Here is a 23,151-nt window from a genome sequence, read left to right as displayed (position 1 = left end):
TTTATTTATTTATTTTTGAGTATGCGTAACGATGTCTGTAACGTAAAACCAAAACAGGAAAAGCAAAGGCGAAAAAGGAAAAAGAAATAGAAAAGCAAAGAAGAAAAGGAACCAGGTAAGGAGCATCGTATCAACCGAGAGGAGAACGAGAGCGGGGAATAAGGGGGAGCAGAGTTAGGGAACGTTGGAACGACATCGGAACAGTTGGCGGGCAACGGAGAAAGATGCGATGGCCCTTCCCCACGCCCCCCGACCAGTGCCCCAACCCCAAGCAAAGGGAACGCGAGATGGGAACAAGGGAACGAAGGGGCAGGGAACGGATGATGGGCGTGGGGGACAGGTCCTGTCAGGGAGGGGGGGGGGGAGGGGGTTGTGGAATTACTGCTACTACTACTACTAAGTTACTAAAAAGAGTACGTGGGAACGGGAGGGGAACGGGTGTGGAGACCTGACCTGGGTAAGGTAAGGGGACCCCCTTGACAAGTGAATCGTTTTCTGCTGCGTCCAGCTCCTCTCCCCCCCTCCCCCTCCCCCTTGCTTCCCGATGCACAGATTAGAACCGGATTGTGCAATGATCGCTTCGACATCGCGCTGGAGCATCGCACCACTGCGTAGGTCGCATTGTGCCCTTCAAGCTGAACGTGGAAGTGTCGTATTTGGAGGCGAGATGCTCCCGGACGGGATTCAATCGTAAAAAGGGGTATGGAGCAATTGTTTGCAGGGCCTTGTGTCGGGGATCGGCTCCCTCGCCATGAGAATCAGTGAATTACGGTTAGGATGGCGCTTGGATTGATCCTCTTGCTGTGTCTTTACGCCTGCAGGGTGCAATTTGTTGTTTAGTTTCGGAAATGGCGTTTTTCTGTGGTGGTCACTGAGGTCTCTCAGACGGTGACCTAAGTGTTTCGCGTGGTAGATTTGTCGTCGAGAGCTGGCATCGTCTCCTTCTTGCTCTGGGTTGTGACTGTACGCGCGGTACCTTGTCTTCGTGTGACCTTGTAGAAATGGAAGGGAACCCTAGGGTGGTCTTGGTGTTTCGAAAGAGGGTTTAAGGGAGGGCTTCGTTTGATTTCTAGTAGAAAAGTAAGCACGTGATGATTTAGGTGAAGTTGCGGTACTTCGCAGGAGCTCTTAGTAGTTCTTTTCCTCCCAATTTGATGTAGTAATCCCGCCCCCGTTATTGTTAACCTAATTGCTTACAATAACGACGAGTGCGCTGTAATGCGACATAGTTCTTAATTCCGATTGTGTTTGACGCAGTCTATTCCGATTTTGGGTGGGATAGTGTATTTTCTCCTTTGACGCACCACTGCCTGCATCTTTATCCTTCGTTATGAATTGGTGGGTGCATCTTTTTTGTGTTATTGTCTTCGTGTGCACTCTATCTTCACTAGGTGCTCGTCGGGCAAGATCGATGCCCGACTCTCAAACCCAATTTAGAGACCTGCATATGCGTCAGTTTTACGAAAGTTAGATATCCTTCTTTTTAGGGGATTGATTCGCTTTCAGGGTTTCAATCTGTAGTTATGAATTTTGAGCAAAACATCTGGATTAGAACCAACTGACCGTCCTACAATTCGAGCTCTTTTGTATATATATGGTAGGATTCGAATATGTGACTTCCTTGGTATCATTGTGATTTTGAATGCTAAATCTCGTGAAAGTTTCAAGGATTTCCTATTCATGAGCAGCTATTCCTGCGATCATTAGGAGGTTAGTTGCGTTATGTGTGGAGGTTTTGGTTATGTGGAGAAGCCACTCGGTTGAAACAAAGCCTCCACCGAATTCATGACGTCTACTTCGATAATGTAAATTTGAGGCTCACTCTTTCAATGCACATTTTATTCGTATGCCTATCTTTTTGCTTTTCAATTCGTCACGTTTGTGTTCTTTCATATTTTGACTTACATGCAGAATATAAAACGGCTGTTGCTTTGTATTTGGTCGTTAAATGTATCTGTAATGATTGTTAATCCAATTAGGTTTTCGAATTACACTGATATCTATTTGTGGAAATCATGTCTTTTTTGCAGGTAGCTAGTGAGGCTTGAGCTGATGAACAGAGGATCTGTAAATATTAGGGTGTTGCGGGATGTCAGACTACGAGGATGATGAGAGTGTATCGAGTGAAAGAGATGAAAGAGATGTAGGTGAAGACAGCGCAAATGGTAGAGCTGAGGAAGAATTTAGTGATCTAGAGTTTGGGAGAGTCGGAGGTGAGGAAGAGCTTGTTTCAAGTGAGAGTGATCCGGAAGTAGCAGCTGAGAGCGTGAGTGACAAAGAGAGAGGAAGAGATGATTCTGGAAATGAGGGGGACGACTTTGAGGAGGACGTTAGGCATACATCGGTGTCAACCAATTCTGGTCGTGTGAGAGTAGCGAAACAAGAGATTGGAGATGTATCAGGGGATGGATCACATGGCTCAGATTATGAAGAAGGGGTTGAGCTAGCAACCAACAGACAGGAGGCGTTCAGTGATGATGGCAGCCCTTCTGAACAAGATGTTACTGATCAGAAGGGACTTGATGACGAGTTCGTGGAAGGGGATATTGGGAACAGAGAAGATGTAGATGATCTGAAGGACGTAAGTGAGCTTGAGGCTGACGATAAAGGTTCTGATGATGATTATCAGGTAGGCTTACAGGCTGCAACGCTATTTCTAATACCGCTCTTGTTGATTGATTGCAAGAGATATATGAAAATATTGAGGCCAAATCTCTATTCTTGTTATAGATATTGCAGAAACAGGCACTGAAATAAAGTGTTTTGAATCAACCATGTGTTCTATCTTTAGGTTGAGGAGGACTTCGATGCCTCTGACGAAGATGAAGGTGACTTACAAATAGTGTATGCTAAGGAGCTTCCAAAAACAAATGCGCGGCGCTTTGGAGGTGTAAGGACCAATGTTCAATCAGTCCTTCGAAGGCCAGTATCTAGACCAGTCAAGCGTGAGAAGTCCGTAGAACCAGAACCAGAAGAGTACGAATTGGAAGATGAAGAGGAAGAGGATGATGAAGATCGTGAGTTATGCTTTTCTCATCTTGTATAATTATGGGACCGTATACCTTGCAGAATTCGTATAAGCCATGATTGTGTGGTATGCGTAATTCTGTTGTATTTATATTTAGATGTTCGAATACACGGCATATTATATCCTTTGCAGTATCAAGGTTCATCATTTCTTATTGTATTCACAGAACAGCTTTGTTTTACATATGCACCATGCATTGCTGATTCACTCTCTACAGTTCCCTTTGTAGGTCAAATTTCTCTTTACAATTCACTTTCGATGTGTGTGCTAGGTTTTCTTTGTAAGGATACCATGCATGATTTTGGATGGGCCTGGTCCATGTTTGTGTTGTACAGCTGCCGATGATCCTCAGGACTCGGACTTCGACCCCACGGATGGGGGTTCCAGTCGTGGTGGAAGGCACGTAAGTCTTAGTTTGTACACTATCCTTAACCTTCTTTATGCCTTGCTCATTTAGTCGTAACTGCCCTTTGACATCGAATGTTATCTCTGCAATTTGAAGTCGATCTCAACTTTCAGAATAAATCTTATAATTTTGTGTTATCACCTGAATGCAGCCTACTTTGTGCTAGGATTGGGGCTAAAGTCGTATTTCGTTCTAAACTAATTGATCGTCTACACTATTATCACAACTTGAACTTTGACAGGGTGCCGGCGCTGTTGAAGACAGTGATGAACCTTCTGAGGAGGACTCGGATGAGAGTCTGGAACTCTCAGATGATAGTGATGATGATTATGGAAAGAGGAGGGCCTCGCGCAAGCGCAAAACCACTCGAACGTCTCGAATCAATCACAACCGAACCCGAGTTATTCCCACTCGAAGACTCAGAGTACAGGGCTTATTCTCTAGCAGTGATGATGAATCCTCTGCAAAAGACAGTGAACAAGACGAAAGTGACGAAGATTCGAGCTATGGTCGTCCGCAGCGCAAAGCAGGAACTTCAAATAGCAGAAGAAGGCAGGAGACATCGGGATCACCTCGTATCTCAAAAAGAGATAGGGATGCCTCTGCTAGGGAAGCCCGCACTCGTACGTCTAGTCGAACGCTTCCAAGGAAGTCGTATGCAGAAGTCGAGGACAGTGAGGATTCAGAGGACGAGCGAGAAAAGAAGCGTCTCAAGGTTTGGACCTTTTCGTTGCCGCTATGCCATCACTTTATCTGTTATTGGTGATGACAGGCTCGGGTGTCGTTGTTATGGACGTTAAGTAGAGGTGATTTTATGCAGAGAATTTGTACAAGCTTACCTTATTGTATGGATATTATCTTCCTATTTCACTTCTTATCTTCAAAAGCTTTAGGATACATATTTGTTCTGGAACTTTCTTGGGTTTCTTTATTTTATTTCATTTTATTTTAACATGTGTTGACTGTGTTCCAAATGGCTTTTGGTTGGTATGATTGACATGAGCAAGTGGCTTGCTATGGATGTTTTTCAGCGTGTTGCATTATTTACATTTATAATGCTGAAGTTTTCTTTCAGCCATGTGTTTAGTTGAGCTAAAGTCCTGCTGTTCAGTACTTTTTTAGTCAGAATTGGTTCATGTTCTTAAGTGTTCTATCTTGTTTCCAGGTCGCAGCAGAGGAGCTAGAGGAGGAGGAGGACAGTGGTGATGCCATTGAAAGGGTTTTGTGGCATCAACCTATAGGGATTGCTGAGGCAGAAGCCGCTGGTGGAAGTCGTGCAGAACCATTTGTGCTTGATACAGATCCGCATGCTGAACTCAACTGGGACGATCAGGAATTTTACATAAAATGGAAAGGCCAGTCATATCTACATTGTCAATGGATGCTCTTATCAGAGCTCGAACCGGTTAGTCAAGCTTAGCTTTCACTAGTGATCATGCATGTTTTGATTGTATGTGTTTTGTTGTCAGCTTCCTTCGAAACATTAGTTCATGCTATTGTAGTCGGAGTAATCGTTTGATGGACTTCGAAAATCGCTTTCATTCTCATGATTTCTATCTCGATGTTTTCATCGTGGTAATGTGTTGGCATCCGTAGCTAAGTGGATATAAGAAAGTGCTAAATTACATGAAGAAGGTCGACGAGGATAGAGAAATTCGTCAGTCGCTCTCTCCAGAGGAGGTATGTTTTCTCTATATTTGCTAGATCCAATATTCTATGATTATTAGTCCTGGTTTTCTTGTTCACTTCAACTAGTTCTTGTTGTTTATAGTGTTTGCGTGTTGAGTTTCACCCTACCACTAGTGATAAATGTTACTCCCTCATGTTACGCCGTGGAGGTAGGCGCTGTAGTGCTTAGGGATCAAACTGTGTTGGCATCATAATTTTCTTCTATTGTACTACAGCATAGGTGTACAACGTATTAAACGTTTAGTTTGTGCATATTCTTGTCTGATACTCCTTGTTTTGCAGGCTGAACTACACGATGTGAGCAAGGAGATGGAGTTGGACCTTCTTAAACAGTACCTCCAGGTACGTCTTATTAGGTACCTCTGAAAGGGATTTGAAAGCTTATTAACTAGGAATTGGAAGCGCCCAGTCGCAAATTAGATTCAACTTCTGTACTCTTTGTGATACTTCGATCCTATGTGACTGCTTCTTGAACCATCTATGTTGTCGAGGAGTTCGTAAGTTTGTAAATTAAATGTCGATTATTTTTGGTGAATTTATTGGCAGGTGGAACGGGTGTTTGCTGATAGAAATCGAATGGACAATGATGAAGAGATCATAGAGTATCTGGTCAAATGGAAAGGACTGTCCTATTGTGATTCAACATGGTACAATTTCATACCTGTTGTCGGTGGTGCTATATTCGGGTGTGCGTGAGGTTGCGTTTGATTGAATGTGAGTTAGTTGCAAGAAATCGGTGGTTACTATCTTAAAACTGTTGTACCGTCGCAATGCCGTATGACCATTTTGTTCATTGGTTACCTGTCATCAATAAATAACCTAATTTAATGAACATCTCTTTTGCTTGCAGGGAGAAAGACACGGATATCGCCTTCGCTCAGGCTCAGATTGATGAATATAAGGTCAGTTCAGTTCGTCAAAAAGTTGCACTTTTCCTTTTATTTTGATTTATTTTTTCAAACACAACTCACTCTATGATAAGGTATTCGTTGGTCACCTTGTTATGATGTCTCTCATCTTTATCATTATCTAGCATTTCTAATTCTATATTTACGCTACTACTTCCGCGATTCCTTATGCCTGACAGGCCCGTGAAGCTGCCACAACTTTTCAAGGAAAGCTTGTAGATGCTCAGAGACGAAAAGGCAAAGGTAGATCCTGCATTACATATTGGTTGTATTTGCTGCTTGTTGTAAATGAGGCCGTCAGAATGGAAGATTTTTGCTCTCTGAATGTAGGCATTTTTTTCCTACTTTTTGATTTCGAACATTCCACTCACATGGTTTTTGCCTTTCAAGCTAGAGATTAGGCATGAGTATCTTGAGTATTCTCTGAGATTTTCCGCATTCTGAGCTTGATTCATCTGACATAATTTTACGGATGCCAGTTAGCATGCGGAAATTGGAAGAGCAGCCAGAATGGCTGAAAGGTGGAACACTACGGGACTATCAATTGGAAGGATTAAATTTTTTGATGAACAGGTATGCACCAAATTGCAGCGATTTTGTCAACGTCACAGTGGCATATTCACTGAGGACAAATGTTAGTGGATAGAAATAGTGGTGGCAGTAACGAGTCACTGATGTCGCCGAGTGGGTGAGTTAAGGTAAGTCTGGTTTTGGTATTCTACTGAGCCCTTGTTGCTGTTATGTGGGTGAACAGTTGGAGGAACGACACCAATGTTATCCTTGCAGATGAAATGGGTCTTGGCAAGACAGTTCAGTCAGTCTCGATGCTTGGATTTTTGCAGGTGTGGACCTGACTTAGTGCTCTACTTTCTTTTTTTCCTTTTTGTTCATGTGATGTTTTAAAAAAACTAAGTTTATTATTATTATTATTATTATTATTTTTTTATCCGTTTTTTCATTTAGGTAAGATAGAAGGCCCTATTTCTGTTTGATTTTTCAAGTGTGTAGAGACGGACAACACAATCTAGTACTATTTTCTTATGTCTATGAGCGAATGAAACACAAATAAAACCTGTTTGTATGAACATTTTTCTGAGTAAACAGCAGTTTTTTATGGGTTTGTGAAGTTGGTTGACATAGACTTCTAGAATAGCATGTAGAAGGGTAATTATGGCGTTGGTTAACGACCTTAATTCCAACTAACCAAAGTTAAATTACGTTCATATGATTTGAGTGCGTTTAAAGCATTCTTTTCAGATGGTTTATGCTATTTTTTTTTATACCATGCAGGAATACGGAAATTAAAACATATGCATCTACCTTATTGTTAATTGATGTTGCGCTTAAAGTTTTCACCTCGTCTGGATTCTAATGAAGTGATTTGAGCTTTTGAGTTGGCTTGGTGTGTATTTAGTTTGGCTCCTCAACTAAGTTATACTGAAGCTCTGAAGTTATTTCATAAGACTGATTGGAAAAGGAGCATAGCCTGAGTTCTGTGCTGAATAATATTTGGATTTCCACAGGAAGTTGTTGCTTCTTGCAAAATGAACATGTCTTAACTGCACCTTATGTTTTTTCTGGGATATTTTTTATTGCAGAATGCTCAACAAATACCTGGACCTTTTTTGGTAGTTGTACCGCTTTCCACCATCACAAATTGGGCCAAAGAGTTTCGGAAATGGTTACCGGATATGAATGTAGTTGTTTATGTTGGCAACCGAGCTAGTCGGGAGGTGAGTGTCCTAGACTTGTAGACTTTTCCATCCTAAACTTGGTTTTATCAAACATATCCTGGTCGCAAATTTGGTTTTATTGTTTTGGTCATTATCTTATCTTTCTTAATCTATTTTTATATTTGGATGCACTTATTATTATGCTTAACATGAATGATTCAGTAACTCTCCGTCAAGTTTGCTATTTGGGGTTACGCGCTAGTTGTCTTTTTCGTTCGGTTTTGTCAAGTAACTATACATGAGGGGGAATCTTAGGAGGGTGAAGTTAGTACTAAATTTCTTATAATATTTAAGTGCATGTTGTCGTTCTAGACTTAGTATCATTTACCAACGAAACACTCGATAAATGACTACATCATAGAACACTTCAAGGAACAATCGATAGAAGGTTGTGTATACAGGTATGCTTGAGTTGTTATCATTTACCAATTTGCGAATTTTGATTTGAAATTGGCATGTTAAAATTTGCAGACATGTCAACAACATGAATTTTATACTGGGCGGAAGACTGGGCGGACCATAAAGTTCAACACACTTTTAACTACATATGAAGTTGTACTGAAAGATAAGGCCGTGTTATCAAGGATAAAATGGTGTTATCTGATGGTTGACGAAGCCCACAGGCTGAAAAATTGCGAAGCCTCTTTATACACCACTCTACAAGTACTGTGATCCTGGAACCTTTGATAGTGATCTATGTATGATAGATATTTTGGTTTATACTTCGCATGTCTTCTGCGTACCTCTATTTGTCATTGATATGTCACCTGGTAGTGTTGGGTGTCATGGAAGTTGAACTGGGATGTATCACCGACGATTTTAAACGACTGTACCATGTTTTCATGTTTCTTGTTGCGAATGCTGGATTTGATTGTTTTTTCACTTATTTTTGAACAGGAGTTCAGTACCAAAAACAAAGTACTGGTCACGGGAACACCGCTACAGAACAGTGTTGAGGAACTTTGGTATGCCAATTTTGAACGCTTCTTTTTCTGTTAAATATGTGGCTTACCTTGGGACTTCCTGCATGTTGGATTATCATTCTGGATTCTGCAAAGGTGACTTTCATCCAATTTTTAATGTCTTTCAGCACCCAGTTCACTGATCTTTGCTTGTGATTAATAAGTCTAGTGTATTTAATCACGTTAATTTTTTTATGGTGGTTATCTGTACTTCTCAGGGCGCTTCTTCACTTTCTCGATTCTGATAAATTCAAGAGCAAGGAACAATTCACGGAGCACTACAAGAATTTGAGTTCCTTCGATGAAAAGGAGGTATGTTTTGTCCATTCAGCCACAAAGTTAGGCATGCAAATGAGTGAATCTTATTTGTAATTTATTTCAGAACTGTTTTTGAGTCTGGCTTGCTTACTTTCTATCTTCGATTAAGGGTTGTCTCATTGTAGATTATATTGTTCAAGATTCGCATGTGTATTTAACAATTGATAGCTGTTAAACACTAAAGCACTTAGGAATGCTGTTTTCCGCAGACTTTCCATGTGATGGTGCTTATTATTTTGTACAATGTTGACCAGTCTTCTTGATAAATTTATTTTAAGTTGATATGTTATACTGAATTTATGTGTTATTCTTCTCTTGTCAGCTTGCAAATCTCCACGCAGAGCTGCGACCTCACTTGTTGCGGAGAGTAATTAAAGATGTGGAAAAATCATTGCCACCCAAAATTGAGCGCATTTTGAGAGTGGAAATGTCGCCTCTTCAAAAGCAGTGAGTTTCATGTTACTAATCTTACGTTTAGCAGTACAAAGCGTGGAAAATCATGAAAATCATTGCTTGCCAGCAATGTTTGTGTGGAACGTTAGTATATAAATACTGAGAAATATATCTAACATCTACCATTTTTATGTTTTCAAGGTATTACAAATGGATCTTGGAGCGCAACTTCAATGATCTGAATAAGGGCGTTCGCGTAAATCAGGTCAAAGTTCTCAATTATCTTGACGTAAAGCATGAACTAGGCTCGTCGCACGTCGTGGCATGGAAACATGTAGCGTTTCAGAGGGAGTCTATTTTTAAAGATGAATTCATCATCCAAATGGTTGCAAAATTTCTGAGTGCGACTACCGGTTAAAACTGTGATTTCTTTTTCTGCTGCTTGTTTTTCTCCTGCATTTTCAAGAAGCTAAAGTTTTACTGTGCCTTTTTATCTCATCTTGTAGGTTTCTTTGCTGAACATAGTTGTGGAGCTCAAAAAGTGCTGTAATCATCCATTTCTGTTTGAAAGTGCCGACCATGGCTATGGTGGAGATGCGAACATGAATGATAACAACAAAGTCCAGCGCATTGTTCTAAGTAGCGGTAAACTTGCCATTCTTGACAAGTTGTTGATACGCCTGAAAGAAACAAACCATCGTGTTCTTATTTTCTCACAGGTAACTACTCTCTTTGCAGACTGTGTAGTAGGAAACTTATATCTGTCACATTCTGCTGGTAGCTCTGCTTGATTTAAATTTTGTCGAAGATGTTGAAATATTATCCATGTATCTTATACATCTTGACTGTCTCACAAAACCGAGGGTGGTGTTGTTGTTTTTTCAGATGGTGAAGATGTTAGATATCTTAGCGGATTACATGAGTTTGCGAGGGTTCCAGTTTCAGCGTTTAGATGGTAGTACACGATCAGACCTCAGACATCAAGCTATGGAGCACTTTAATGCCCCTGGAAGTGAAGACTTCTGCTTCTTATTGTCAACACGAGCTGGTGGTTTAGGCATTAATCTTGCCACTGCAGATACTGTCATTATATTCGATTCGGATTGGAATCCTCAGAATGATCTACAGGTCTGCTTCCTGAAGGTTTTACCTGCTTAAATAGATGAAGTGTTGTATGCGCTATGTAAAAACTTAATGAATCTGTTTAAATGGATGCTAGAGTTCTTCAACCGTCTGCTTTAACATTTCTTTGGAGTAATAACTGCATTTTTCTGAAAAGCTTGTTTCCTGCAGGCAATGAGTAGAGCACATCGTATTGGGCAGCGGGATGTTGTGAATATATATCGTTTTGTAATTAGTCGGAGTGTTGAGGAGGATATTCTCGAGCGGGCGAAGAAGAAGATGGCAAGTTTGGCTTCGCTGACTTTGTTGCCGGAATTCCTGTGTGCCGTAAAAATTGGAACGCACAGAACGAATTTCTAGAGAATTTTAAATTTTCTAGACAGAGTATAATTGAATTTGCAGATCACTTTCTGGTTTGTCTGGAGGCCGAAGTTTATCACTTGTTGACTATGCAACTGTTTTGAATTAAAATTTTCTTTCGTATTTTACTAGTTTGCTGAAATCGCTTATTAATGTGCCATATTTCACGAATATTGTTAATCTTTTCTGAGTGATCGCGCACATGTTTGGACTAGGAACACTTATTCGCTTGTATCCATTCCCTTCTTCGTGTGTTCTCCTTGTATCAGGTCTTGGATCACCTGGTCATTCAGAAGCTCAACGCACAGGGCAGACTGGAAAAGAAAGAAGCAAAGAAGGGAACAGGATTTGATAAGGTATTGTAAACATTAAACATTATCCCCAGTAGCATATCTGAAGCACTCTCGTTTGTGTAATAGATTACCTTATTGCTGCAAGTTTACTCAGTTCTTAACAAGGAACCTTTTCATTATTGCTACTGTTTGAAATATAAGCATTCCTATTTTCTCACGCAATTTGGATTCTTGAGTAGCTATGTCAGACCTTGCTCATCGCATTTTGTAATATCTCGTACAGAACGAGCTCGCTGCTATTTTGCGATTTGGTGCCGAAGAATTGTTTAAGGATGATAAGAATGAGGAGGATCAGAAGAACAAACTTGAGAACATGGATATTGATGAAATTTTGGCCCGGGCTGAGAAAGTGGAGACTAAATCGGCGGCCGAAGTGGACGCTGAGGGCAATGAGCTCCTAGGTGCATTCAAGGTATTTATCATCCACAGTTTCAGGTCCCCTTCTTTGAATGATTGATCCAAGATCTGTTTTCCTATCATAGAGTTTGTTTTTATGATGAAATGTATCTGTAAGATTTTCGGTGCAGCTCGCCATTCGCATAGATTTGGAGGTGAACTAATGCTGTATATGGCCGTACCTCATGTCACTTATAATTCTTGACTACGGGTTGTTCTAGGTTGCAAATTTCAGCAATACAGAAGATGATGCCACCTTCTGGAGCCGCTTGATTCCTCATGATTCATCGAGGCAAGCAGAAGTACGGTTCAAAACTCTCATGTCATCTATGTCGTAGGTCTTCTCTTCTTATTATTTTTACTTTTTGTTAACATTCCAAATTAAACAGGCCGTTAAGCCTTGTTTCACGTACAGGCTGTCCCCATACAGGACGTGTCAGGCCCACGCGTGGCAAGAACTGTGCGGAACTATTCTGAAGATTTTAGGTCTGAAAGGGATGGGAAACGACGACGAGGTGATGTTAAAGAGAAGGCTCCCAAAGTTGGAACCAAAGCTAGTAAAGAATACGTGCCTCCATCTGAAATCGAGGGAGCTGCTGCTCGTGCTGCTGAGTGGCGAGGCGGTGTTCTTACAAAGAAAGAAGCCAATTTGTTTATCAAAGCGGTTTGTTTACGAAATTTCTTCTTTTGAGCATATATTTAAATGTCGTAGTGTGCTGAGCATTGAGAGTACTGAAGTGGAACCGAAGAAACATCTTATCGGTCACTTCTGGCATTTGGGCACTGACGAATGTCGGATGATGCTGGTCCAGGTTAAAAGATTTGGTGATTCGAGTAGGATGAAACTCATTGCCAAGGAGGCAGGAGAACCAGTCTCAGAGACGTCCACTAGCTTGCAATCTGAGTTATGGGATGTACTTGTCAATGGTTGTAAAGATGCGTTGCGCAGGGCAGGAGCTGATAGTAAGGTATACATAGTCGTAAGCCTGTGAAGATATCTCAATTTTATTTCTGTATTGTCAGTAATTCTTTCTGTTTTGTCCGTCATCCTTTTGGTTTTTTGAAGGCTGAGTCGGCTTTAAGCTATTGGGACGTCCTTCAGATATTCACACATGATCATGACCATGCTGTCCTCTGTGAGAAAAACATTTTGATTCTGGATTTTGCTGCTGCGCTGCAGGCCGCTGTTCTGGACTTTTTTGGAGTACCTGTCAAAGCACAAGATGTGCTTGGTAGGATCAAAGAATTGACTCTGCTAGGAAAACGTATAAAGCGTTTCAAAGACCCCGTTGCTCAATTTCGGCTCAAGTCCCATCCCAGAGTACCTTCTTGGTCGAAAGTATGCGAGTGGAGCCAAGGTATAATTATATTCTGATGTCTTATTGTGGTTATTATCCCAAAATTACTCGTTTTATGAAATGCTCCAGCACATAATTTGATCAAGTTTGGTATTCTCGCACAGATTCAGGCGGCGGTATTTTTATTATTTTACTCACTGATTTTGTCACCTTCTTGCGCTTGCGATTTGTGTTTTAGTGGATGAGAAAATTATATTTTGTGCTTTGTAACCACTGGAATGTCGATTTTTTTGTGTGATATGTTCGTAGTTGATGACGCAAGACTACTATTGGGTGTTTATTACCATGGACTTGGTAATTGGGAGAAGATAAGACTGGATGAAAAACTCTTTCTGTTCGATAAATTGGCTCCGCAAGGTGCTACTGCCGCTGATACGTCCTTGCCTCGTTCAACGCATCTTGAGGCTCGTGTAAATGCTCTCTTACGGAAGGTACAGCCGTTTTGATTCGAAAATTTCAAGGTGTGAATTGTTTAGCACCCTTTATTACCACTGGGACTAGTAATCAGTAGTAGATCCAGCACCCTTATATCTCATACACCTCACCTAAATACTGGTAGGCTTGTCTGAAGCTAGAACAAAATTGGGATACCCGGAGCGGTTCTCTTGTGCCAAAGGTAGAGCACTATGATTGACTTCTTTTATGGCTTACAGGAACTTGAAGTTTCAGGTGAGATGAATGGGAATGACGAGTCTGAAAGGCCTGCGAGGTCTAAAGGAGGACATAAACGTGATTGGTTGGATGACAGCGCAAAAGATAGGTCTGCTAAGCCAAGTTCAGGTTTAGGAAGGAAAAATTCTGGAGGGTCCGGCCCACAGAAAATTAGTGCTAGGGACCGAGCTGCAAAACGCTTTAGAACCGATCAAGATGTCAAGGAGGAAGGCGAAATCTCGGGCACCGATGAAGGTGGCGTACAGCCATCGCGCGGACGTGGAAGGAATAAGGACAATACAGAGAGGCAGTCTAAAGAAGAGAAATGGCAATTCTGGTGTGCTCAAATGATGGAAGACCAGTCTCGTACACTGGGAAGTCTACAAAAGCTTCAAACGAATTTCAGTTTACCTAAAGAAGAGGTTTGTCTTCTGCTGTCCTATGTTCACGCTGATGTGATTTTTTTCGACTACTAGTTACATAGTAACATTACGTATGTGGATATAAGACCGAATGTCGTTCACGAGATTTAGTACAGCGACCTTTTAGAGGGCCATAATTAATGCCAAGAAGAATTCTACATTTCTTTGTTTTTAGTTGAATTCAGTCTTTTGGCAAATTTACGATTTTTTTTAACATCCAAACACTCTGCTGCATCTACCTTCTGCAGGTTCTTCGAAGAGTGAAGACGTATTTGCAGACTCTAGGCCGGAAAATCGACTCCATCCTAGCTGAAAATGAAGCTAATCCTAATCCAGATAGTAAGTGGTTTTTTTTATCGACAACATGAACTTTCTCGTATTTTTCAGTACTTTTCAGGTGTATCTCATGGTTGTTTTTTGATCTCTAAATCCTTTACATTCGATGATTGACACCAAAACTATTTTTGTTGTATTGGATGCAGGAATGGCCACCAGACTTTGGAATTATGTGTCTACATTTTCGAATCTGACGGGGGATAAACTAGCACAAATATATAAGAAATTGCGACAGGAACCTACGCATGAACATGCCAGAGGGACATCCCAGGATCCCAATCACGGTAGTGCAGCTGGTCCTAGTGGAAGGGATGAACAAAGCCACCTTACCAGTAACAGGAGACAAAATCACGTTGGAAATACAAGTGCGCAAGTAGGGGAGCCTAGTCGAGGGGATTATGAACCCTGGAAACGACGGCAGAGAGAGGACCCACCTGGAGGTCCCCCCATTGGACCCCACAATGCAACAGACCGTCGGAAATGGGATGGCAGACCTGGAAGTGTAGATGGTTGGAGGAATAGGGGTTCGCCTCTTGTTGGTGTTAACGGCAGTGGGTGGGGTTATGATAAGGATCTTAGAGAAGATAGGGGCCCATGGGGGCCGCATGATCGGAGCCGAGATTGGAATAGGAGGGATGTTAATCGAAATCCAAGACCTCAACCCAGGCCAACAGGGCCATACGGGCATGCACCCCCGGCTTTCACACATTGAGAAGGGGTTGTTAATTACCCTATTGACATTTTTCTTTCAATGAATAAGAATTGTTTAGTTATCAATGAGTGCCTATCTGCAACGATCGAAGTCGATTTAGATCCCAGGACGAAAGTTAAGTGGCTTTGTTTGCAAAGCGCACTCAGAATGAGTCTCATAAATACTGTCATTTACTTATAGCCAAATGCAAAGTTGGCACGGCACACAACAGCGAGATTTTTACTAATTTAATCTCGTAGATGTAGAGTGTAGAATGTGTTAACTTGTGTATTTCTAAATGAGATTTTGAAGGGAAAGGCGTGTAAAGACATATGTAGCATGTTTGGCGGGCAAAGTACTAGCTGTTGCGGACGATGTTACTTGACACTAAAGAGTATTCCACCAGTACCTCGGAATGGTACAATTTTACTGTAAGGTGGTGAAATTGCAAAACGGAAGTACGGAGCATGGCCCCATCGAGTTGCTGCTTCATGAAAAACGCTAGGAAGTCTGTTGCTGTGTACAAAGTAAGCGTTAATTTCAGTAGTAGATCTAGGGTACTTAACATGCTGACTTGTCCAATGAAATGTTTGGCCCTCTAATGTTCAACATTCACAGGGATACTGCAACTTAGAGATAGAGCACTTCATTCATGGCTGAGGTACGAAACCACATGTATAATCTCATAATGACACACTTAGCAGTAAAGCGTTTGAGACCTAGAGTGATGGGGATAAGCTATTTCTATACATACTAGAAAGAATTAACTAAGACTACCCTACTTTTGTGATGAGTCGCCCCCATCAGAGGCCATAAAACTCTCGTAAGTTAGCTGAACTACAAGTGCCACTAGAATGAAAGAATACAAAGCCAACTTTGGCCATGGATGCTCACCGTTCGAGACAGCCTCCACTAATGACAAACTCAACAAGAAAATGAGGACCCCATACAAAAACCTCCGAGTTTTAGACGATCCAGACTTCCTAGCAACATTGAAGACAATCTTTGCCTCCTCTTTGATGCTCTTTTTCTCGTCAGCAGTGCGGTCGCTCCATGGCTTTAAAGGTTTACTGTACAAACTTTTGAAGAACAAACCTTCACTGCGAGCCTTGTCAACATTCTCCTCAAATTCGTCGAATTCCCGGCTGTCGGCTTCCATTTGAGCCCTCGCAGACGCCAATTCCTCCTCCATTGCTTGCGCTTCTGCATCAACGCTACTTATAATCTGCAAAACAAGGTATTACAGAAGCTGAGACTCACATAACAATGTTCGATCAATTGGAAAAATGATCACGAGTGACACGAGAAGAAATACGCAGTTAAAAGAGGCCCGCGTAAGACATCACTGTAAAGCAAGTGGCTAGGGACAAAAATTGCATCCTCTGCAATAAATGATCACTTCACCAGTTCGTAGATACCGAATTCTCTCCTAACGAAAAGTAAACAATGAGGATTAGTACCTTGGAGCTTGCTTCGTCCATCTTCCCCATGGCATCTTGAGCGATTTTATCATACTCCTCCTTGGCTTGATCGGCAATGTCAGACAACAACTTGGAGCGCTCGTCAACAAATTCAGTAACACGCATTTTCCCAGCCTGGAGTCGCACCATGCCTACCAGCATATCCTGCACTTGCTCATCGCCCTTGCCATCTCCATCCTCTGGCTCGTCCACCTTTCATAAAGAAAATACCCATATGAGGCGATCGCACATGCTTGCAACTCAGGAATTACACAGTAACACAGCCCCAACAAACCCCTAAAGAACTCATATTGACATTACCAAAATAAGCTCACTCTGTGACCACATTGCTGAAGGTTACGAAGTAAAAATAACTTTGGACTCTGATGACTACCCTTCACCTTACGACAACCACACCTAAGAGCTCTAGGTCGATGGATAACACCATACTTAGTTCGAGGATCTGATTATCTTAATGAGAGTTCGGGTTATTAAAGCGACAGCAAACGGAAGTTTCAACGATGAAGCCATGTCTATGAAATCAAGTCCACCATCATCGTGACTGCTGTGAGAAACAAAAGTTGCCGCAGCGATCAACAGAATGTAGCCACTGCAGCAGTTCGACAGCTCGTAGGAGACATCAATTGCCTATGGCGACCTTGACTACATCCAAGCATCCGAATCACTGATAAAATAAAAACAAAGATCACTACAACAAGACCACAGAGACTGCAAAAGCACACTACTAACGTCTCACCTGTCCGCTCGCCGACACAAATACCAACAGGCGCTTGCAGGTCCTGCGACCAGCGGACCGCCGCAGCAAGCTCTCAATAGCCAGGCCGCGCCCACTCCATAGCTGCAGCGACCCAGTAAGAAAGCAGGAAGAAACGGATGGCCGCAAGGCCGGGTGCGCGCACATGAACAGCATATCCGCAAACCTACTTGACAATTCGAGAAGACGCGATGTCCACTACGAGCTAAATCCTAACATTCCTCACCCGACCTCGCGACATTATCTCCGAAACCAAAACATGTTCGCGACCAAATCCCAGTGGCAGTAGCGCCGCGTTTCAGCAACTCACAACCCCAAGAGAAGCTGTGAATTGGAGGGGAACAAGCTCTCAGCGGGGCATGGATTGAGTTGGGAATGCGTGTGCTCGGGTGTGATTCCATGGCGCTCCATCGCCACCCTCTTGCGCTTCATCTGGTTGGAGCGCCCAATCCTTCGCCGCGACTGTAAAGCCCCGCGAGATGAGCGCCGGGATTTCATTCATCTACTGGATGAGGCACGTTCGATGACTGATGACGCCATGGTCCTCCGTTTTATGAGTGCTGTCTCAATTGATTTTCTTTTTCTTTTTGTTGAATAAAAATTCAGTACGAAAGAAGACATTACAACCTTCAAGCGAGCTTCAAAGTAGAGTTTCACTTCCACCTAATTCTATTTTCAAGCATGGAAGGATGATGGAATAAACTTAATCATAACATCAGCATTTCTACCCAACTTTATTCACCAGGAATTCGGTATTATTAAAACACAACCCAAGAAATGTTACACCAAGTAACAAGATGTTTTCGGAATGTATTACAACCTGTCATATATGAAGTGAGGAAAAGCTATGTGAGTAATTCCCTCGGCCTGCATTTTCTATTGTTGTGGGTAGGAGTTATCTCACTTTGTAAGACTAAACTTAAAAGCACTACAAAACGAATCTACCCTTCAAGATTTCGTGGCTGACAGCAGATGCTGGGATTTGTGGGCAATCTTTCCCTTCTGAATTTTCCTAAAAATTTCCTGTTGCAGTCATTTGCCTAACCTAATGCAGTGTTTTTCAAAGCTTGGGTCCACCATAAGTACTTCATGGCACATCAAGCACCGTCACTTGTCCACGACGAGACTTCGGTAATAACAGGCTCACCGATTTCATTCCATTTCATATTGAACGCCTTAGTTTTATCCATTAGCAAATCAGTACATACCAAAAAAACTCCCATCTACACTAATATCTCAGAAAGCAAACGCAAGAGAGTTGAGCAATTGATAAATTCCATCGACAAGCCTCACATTGGACACGTTCAAATGATAGTCTCTCATGAGTATGCGGGGTACCTGAAACAACATTTCTCATTGGGTTCGGAGTTACACTATTGTAAGTCCCGCTGGAGTGTAAGTTTCACGACAATTGTGATTGGGCAGAAGGCACAAAGTCCGTTATGTTTAATGTAGCAAAATTGAATCTCTTAAGCTTGGTTTTGCTGCTTCATCGTTCCTGTTTCATCTTATATTTCAGATGATGTTTAAAAATTTATCAAATTGTGAGCAGAACATCTGTGCGTAAGATCTTTTACTGAATGTCCGCGTGAACGTTTATATCATAGCAGTGAGGAGTCAACTTGCTTCTCTGACACGTCAATGCCGCCTAGAATCAGAGCCCCAAATCTGAGTGGCCAGGCTACCACCTAGAATGAAAGCTGCACCTACCCAACCACGCAATCCCCACCGTTCACCAAGTACATACCAGGCAAAGCCAGCTCCCCACAGCGGTTCCATTGTAGTAATCACAGCAGCTTCAGTGGCAGACACAGTTCGCATTGCAAAAATCTACATAGAAATTTAAAATCCGTCAGCATCATACTTAATGTAAGGACTTCCTAAACTCCAGCTGTTTTTACCGTGCCTGTGAGAAAGTATAGCTTAAAACAGCCAAAGCATCCAAATATTTAGATTTTTGTTGGAACACTTAGAATAAGATCAGGCAGAGAGAAGGAGAGGAAAGAAGTGAGACAGAACATTAATTTGTGGAAAGGAAAGAATATGGAGTGAGATAGCACAACATACCTCAGCAGATAAACAAATGGCTGTTGAAAAGAGACCACTGTAAACCATAGGGCCCCAGGGCAACTCCTGTGCGGTGTGATATAAGGCAGGCCAGTCCAAAGTAGCAAGATTTGGAAGCGCGCTACCGGATGTTAAGTGGCTCGCAATGAACCACATGCAGGAGCTCCCAGTAATCACAAACAACTGCACAATGAAGACAAAGCAGTGTTTCGATTACATTCTATTTCTAATGGAGTCAACAGTGGCAACTTGAAGCTCCAAGGTTGAGTAAAGAAATTTGGCCGTATCTAGTATCAAATAATCACCGAAAGAGCTTCAGAATTGGAGCAGTTAAGGACCTGAAGAGAAATTAAAGGCAAAGCAGCACTCGTGCTATGATTACGCGAGTGAAATTCAGTTCGGATGATGTGAATTCCAAAGACCACAGCGCTTAATAAGCTCCAAGCGTCGCCAATCTGTGACAAACATGCAAGTTAATTAATAATTTTCCATGAAAATCTGAACACTCCCGTGTAATTAACCCTCTCAATTTCGGATTGTTATATGGAATTAATATCTCGATCTATGACAGAAAACTTCTAAAAAAAAGGGGGGGGTGGACGCACCGACGGCGGTGCACCAGTTGTTTCAAGAAGTCCAACTCCAAACAGTGCAGCAACAGCTGCAAGCCAAGTGAGAAGCGGGATCTTTTTTCCCATTAAACCTGCGATGAATGGCACCGTTAAAACCTGCACCGAAACAACGTTACCATCAGAGAATTTCCATCATTACTACGGTCACTAAGGCCTTAACCTGTCTGTGATATTGTCTTCGAATTCACTGATGAGATTTTCATAAGCAGTCCGTCTCTGATAAAAACAAACCTGAACATGCGTCCTCATAACAATTCTTAAAGTAGAAGGTTAAGGCAGAAATTCGCACTGTGAATGTAGTGAAAAATGAAGCACGTCCAGCATCGGTAGTCATCAAGCCGAGTGCCTGAGCAAGAAAACCAATGCCTGCCCACACTCCGAGTTCAAGGCCAGCTTCAGTCAAGCCTGGTTCCTTAACTGCATCTTTTAAGAAGGGCGCAAAAACAACAGCCGCTATAACGAATCGTCCTACCGAAAACGACGCAGCATCAAGTGTTGTCTCTTTGATGACTGCTATGTTGCTACCTGTAGCACACATTCTCAACGTCAGTGTCTAGCATCACTACTCTAATTCATAACATGGAATTTGTCCAATATTAATTAACAACCAGAATGCTTACCTGCTTAAACATGAACTCGATCAGGATTGCACGCGTACAGAACAAACTGGTGTGGCATTTGGTTTAAGTGGATCAAAATTAAACATCCAGAATTGTCAAGGACATACACGAATTTGGACATCACATACCGTAAAAAAATGTAAGCACATTGAGTATAATTATCCCTTGACGATGAGGATCAATTGATTCTATGAATGTCATCCACCATTGCTTCACTACGATCTCTTCAAGTGCTCCAATCCCGGAATCCAATGGTGACGGTGATTGATCGCTACAGGAGGCCTGTGATTGCTTCACTTCGTCCTCGTTACGGAGACCAGGATGGGATGAATCAACCCGCAAATCCTCAAATTCGTAAGCAGGCTCAGGAACATACGCCTTATGATACTCATAAAATTGATCCTCGTAATTATCAAATGATACTGGTGCACATTCTTTGGTGCTAGTTTTTTCTCTTCGTGGGCAAATTCGAATAGTAGGCAGCGACTGCTTGTCACTTTTAGTAGAATACGCGAAAGATTTATCTGGAACGTCCCGATTCACCCCACACCTGACTGAGGACCCAAGGTTTTCATTACCGCTGCAACGTCTTGAACACAGTGTTCCAGTCCTTTGCAACTCGTCCAGCATAAGCTTCGGCTGACCTAGACCGAACCGCCGTATTTGGAAACAACGATTTTCCACATGGCAAGAGCTCGTGACAAAAGAGTAGGAAAAGTGTGACCTAGCAGTGGACAATCGGGAATATACCCTGCGACAGGAGTGCATTTGGTAACTGACACCCCCATCCATGATCACGAGATTAAGCCTTGTAAAGCAAGAATTGAGAGTCCATTCAATGATTCGTCTGTTCCACCGCTGATACAGTAGCTTCGTCAACAGTCAAGGCCCTGAAGCAATCAACGTAGAACAAACTCAGTCAGGAGATTCAAACTAAATGAAGGGGAATTGCTGCGATGTCATGGACCATGTAACACACCGCTGACAAATACCTCTACTCCAATTCTTCAAACAAGACAAGCAGAGACGTGACGACCGGCTAGTAACCTCAAACCAGACATGGATCACAGAGATTGATCTTACGAAAATCTCGGACACAATCCCCTCCTCCGTAATCCAGCAGCACAGCAACCAAATGAAATTTCCGTATGAAATTTGCGTCAGAAACAAAACAAGCAAAAAAACGTTGGATACTCCGAAGTGCAAACATTGGATAGTCCGAAGGAAAACGAAAACGAACATGAAATCAAAATTACTAGCAGAGGAAATCATGCTGCTTCCCCCGACGTAACCGAGTCACCAAATTCCCTCACCTAAATCGATGGTGACAAACGTAACGACGAATACACGCTCAACACCAATGGCACTGCAGCAGCAGCAACAGTCTCACAAGCCCGCCGGTTTTCAAGCTCCCTCTCCCCTCCCGCACTCTTCGTTCTTCTAATCAACACAGCTGCAACGCACACGAGGTAGCGAAACATAAGGGACGCTTGGGAAGGGCTTACGCGGATCCAGGTCATAGGGTCATGCAACAAACCAATGCGATTTACGAGCTTTGGCAGGAGCAATGGAGTGTTGACACTGTGCTGCTTTGGTAGAGTGGATAAAGCGGGTGCGCCCTCGAGGCTGGGCTGGGTGATGGGCCCGGGGAAGCCCCGCCCCGGCACAGTCTCGATATTTCCCCCGTTGGGAAAGCTCTAAAGCGTCCTCGGATATTTCTAGTGGGTCCCACATGAGTACTTTGGGTCGCTGTTGTTGTTAAGGATTGTTCTTTTGGATTGAAGGTGAATTTTGTTTTGTTCAAATTTTGAAGTAAGTGGGTTTGGAATGGTTGTGCTCTGGTTTTGAGTGCACATTGATGGTTTTATTTTTTATTTTTTTTGCTTTGATGAAAGACTCTATGGCTGGTTGTGAGCCAAAATAAACCTCTACTAGTTGGAAGTTTATTCTAGTTCACAACAAGTGAATTAATTATGAAAATCTTTGAAATTTTAACTCTTATTTAAACCTCAACCAAATCACTCTTAACCCCCTTAAATCACCCATGAGTGAGAAAAAAACAACCTCCTGTATTTGGAGTTATTCCTAGCTCACAACAAGTGAATTAACTATGGAATTTTGACAATTTGTAGCTCTTATTTAATCCAATTTAATGTGCTAAAGAAAAAAACTCCCTACTACTAACTATCACATACAAGAGTAAATCATTCCAAAATGTTATGTACTTTAAAAATTATCATTACTATTATTTTTTATTTTTTTAATTAAAAATTATCCATCAATAAAAATTCATACTTGAATGACTATTCATTCAAGTATAATAATTCATCTAATTATAAAAATTCATTCTCTTTACTTTATCTAAAAAAATCCTAATTCAATTTAATCCTAATTAATTCCATATAACTACCCTAAATCATCCTAATGTAACTTTCTAATGTAAGTTCATCTCTCTTGAATATCTCACCAAG

The 23,151-nt window shown here is 41.9% G+C and overlaps 3 protein-coding genes across 7 annotated transcripts; 1 reads left to right on the top strand and 2 right to left on the bottom strand.

Annotated features, from left to right (window-relative positions):
• The first annotated feature begins 499 nt into the window (after positions 1–499).
• On the top strand, positions 500–15,212 carry LOC112282513 (protein CHROMATIN REMODELING 5). 4 transcript variants are annotated; one of them, XM_090250608.1, is made up of 32 exons: positions 500–1,805; positions 2,031–2,629; positions 2,792–3,017; positions 3,364–3,431; positions 3,676–4,149; positions 4,600–4,839; positions 5,031–5,114; positions 5,406–5,465; positions 5,670–5,770; positions 5,974–6,025; positions 6,211–6,274; positions 6,511–6,604; positions 6,786–6,873; positions 7,630–7,764; positions 8,236–8,427; positions 8,662–8,729; positions 8,945–9,038; positions 9,367–9,491; positions 9,639–9,702; positions 9,944–10,156; positions 10,323–10,565; positions 10,731–10,841; positions 11,189–11,275; positions 11,496–11,684; positions 11,890–11,970; positions 12,099–12,332; positions 12,481–12,636; positions 12,849–13,026; positions 13,276–13,457; positions 13,680–14,099; positions 14,348–14,438; positions 14,582–15,212. In XM_090250608.1, the coding sequence occupies exons 2-32, from the start codon at positions 2,090–2,092 to the stop codon at positions 15,145–15,147; spliced, it is 5,520 nt and encodes a 1,839-aa protein (XP_090106734.1). In that variant the 5' UTR covers positions 500–1,805; positions 2,031–2,089; the 3' UTR covers positions 15,148–15,212. The 4 variants fall into 4 exon arrangements, with proteins under 4 accessions (XP_090106734.1, XP_024375941.1, XP_024375940.1 ...); XM_024520173.3 differs by having other exon boundaries at positions 12,084–12,332; XM_024520172.3 differs by having other exon boundaries at positions 505–700; positions 12,084–12,332.
• Positions 15,213–15,756: 544 nt separating this feature from the next.
• LOC112282515 (uncharacterized) lies at positions 15,757–17,720 on the bottom strand. Its single transcript, XM_024520180.3, has 3 exons — positions 17,344–17,720; positions 16,587–16,799; positions 15,757–16,351 (listed from the first exon to the last, which is right to left on the bottom strand). The coding sequence occupies exons 1-3, from the start codon at positions 17,515–17,517 to the stop codon at positions 15,905–15,907; spliced, it is 834 nt and encodes a 277-aa protein (XP_024375948.1). The 5' UTR covers positions 17,518–17,720; the 3' UTR covers positions 15,757–15,904.
• Positions 17,721–18,919: 1,199 nt separating this feature from the next.
• Positions 18,920–22,119, bottom strand: LOC112282514 (uncharacterized). 2 transcript variants are annotated; one of them, XM_024520179.3, is made up of 7 exons: positions 21,764–22,119; positions 20,809–21,570; positions 20,350–20,585; positions 20,034–20,156; positions 19,767–19,883; positions 19,429–19,611; positions 18,920–19,191 (listed from the first exon to the last, which is right to left on the bottom strand). In XM_024520179.3, the coding sequence occupies exons 2-7, from the start codon at positions 21,470–21,472 to the stop codon at positions 19,000–19,002; spliced, it is 1,515 nt and encodes a 504-aa protein (XP_024375947.1). In that variant the 5' UTR covers positions 21,473–21,570; positions 21,764–22,119; the 3' UTR covers positions 18,920–18,999. The 2 variants fall into 2 exon arrangements, with proteins under 2 accessions (XP_024375947.1, XP_024375946.1); XM_024520178.3 differs by having other exon boundaries at positions 21,994–22,119.
• Positions 22,120–23,151: the final 1,032 nt, after the last annotated feature.

The sequence above is a fragment of the Physcomitrium patens genome, chromosome 5 (assembly GCF_059467195.1).
Source record: "Physcomitrium patens ecotype Gransden chromosome 5, ASM5946719v1, whole genome shotgun sequence".
NCBI classification, from domain to species: domain Eukaryota; kingdom Viridiplantae; phylum Streptophyta; class Bryopsida; order Funariales; family Funariaceae; genus Physcomitrium; species Physcomitrium patens.
The sequence above is the reverse complement of the archived record's forward strand: the minus strand, read 5'-3'. Positions and strand labels throughout refer to the sequence as shown.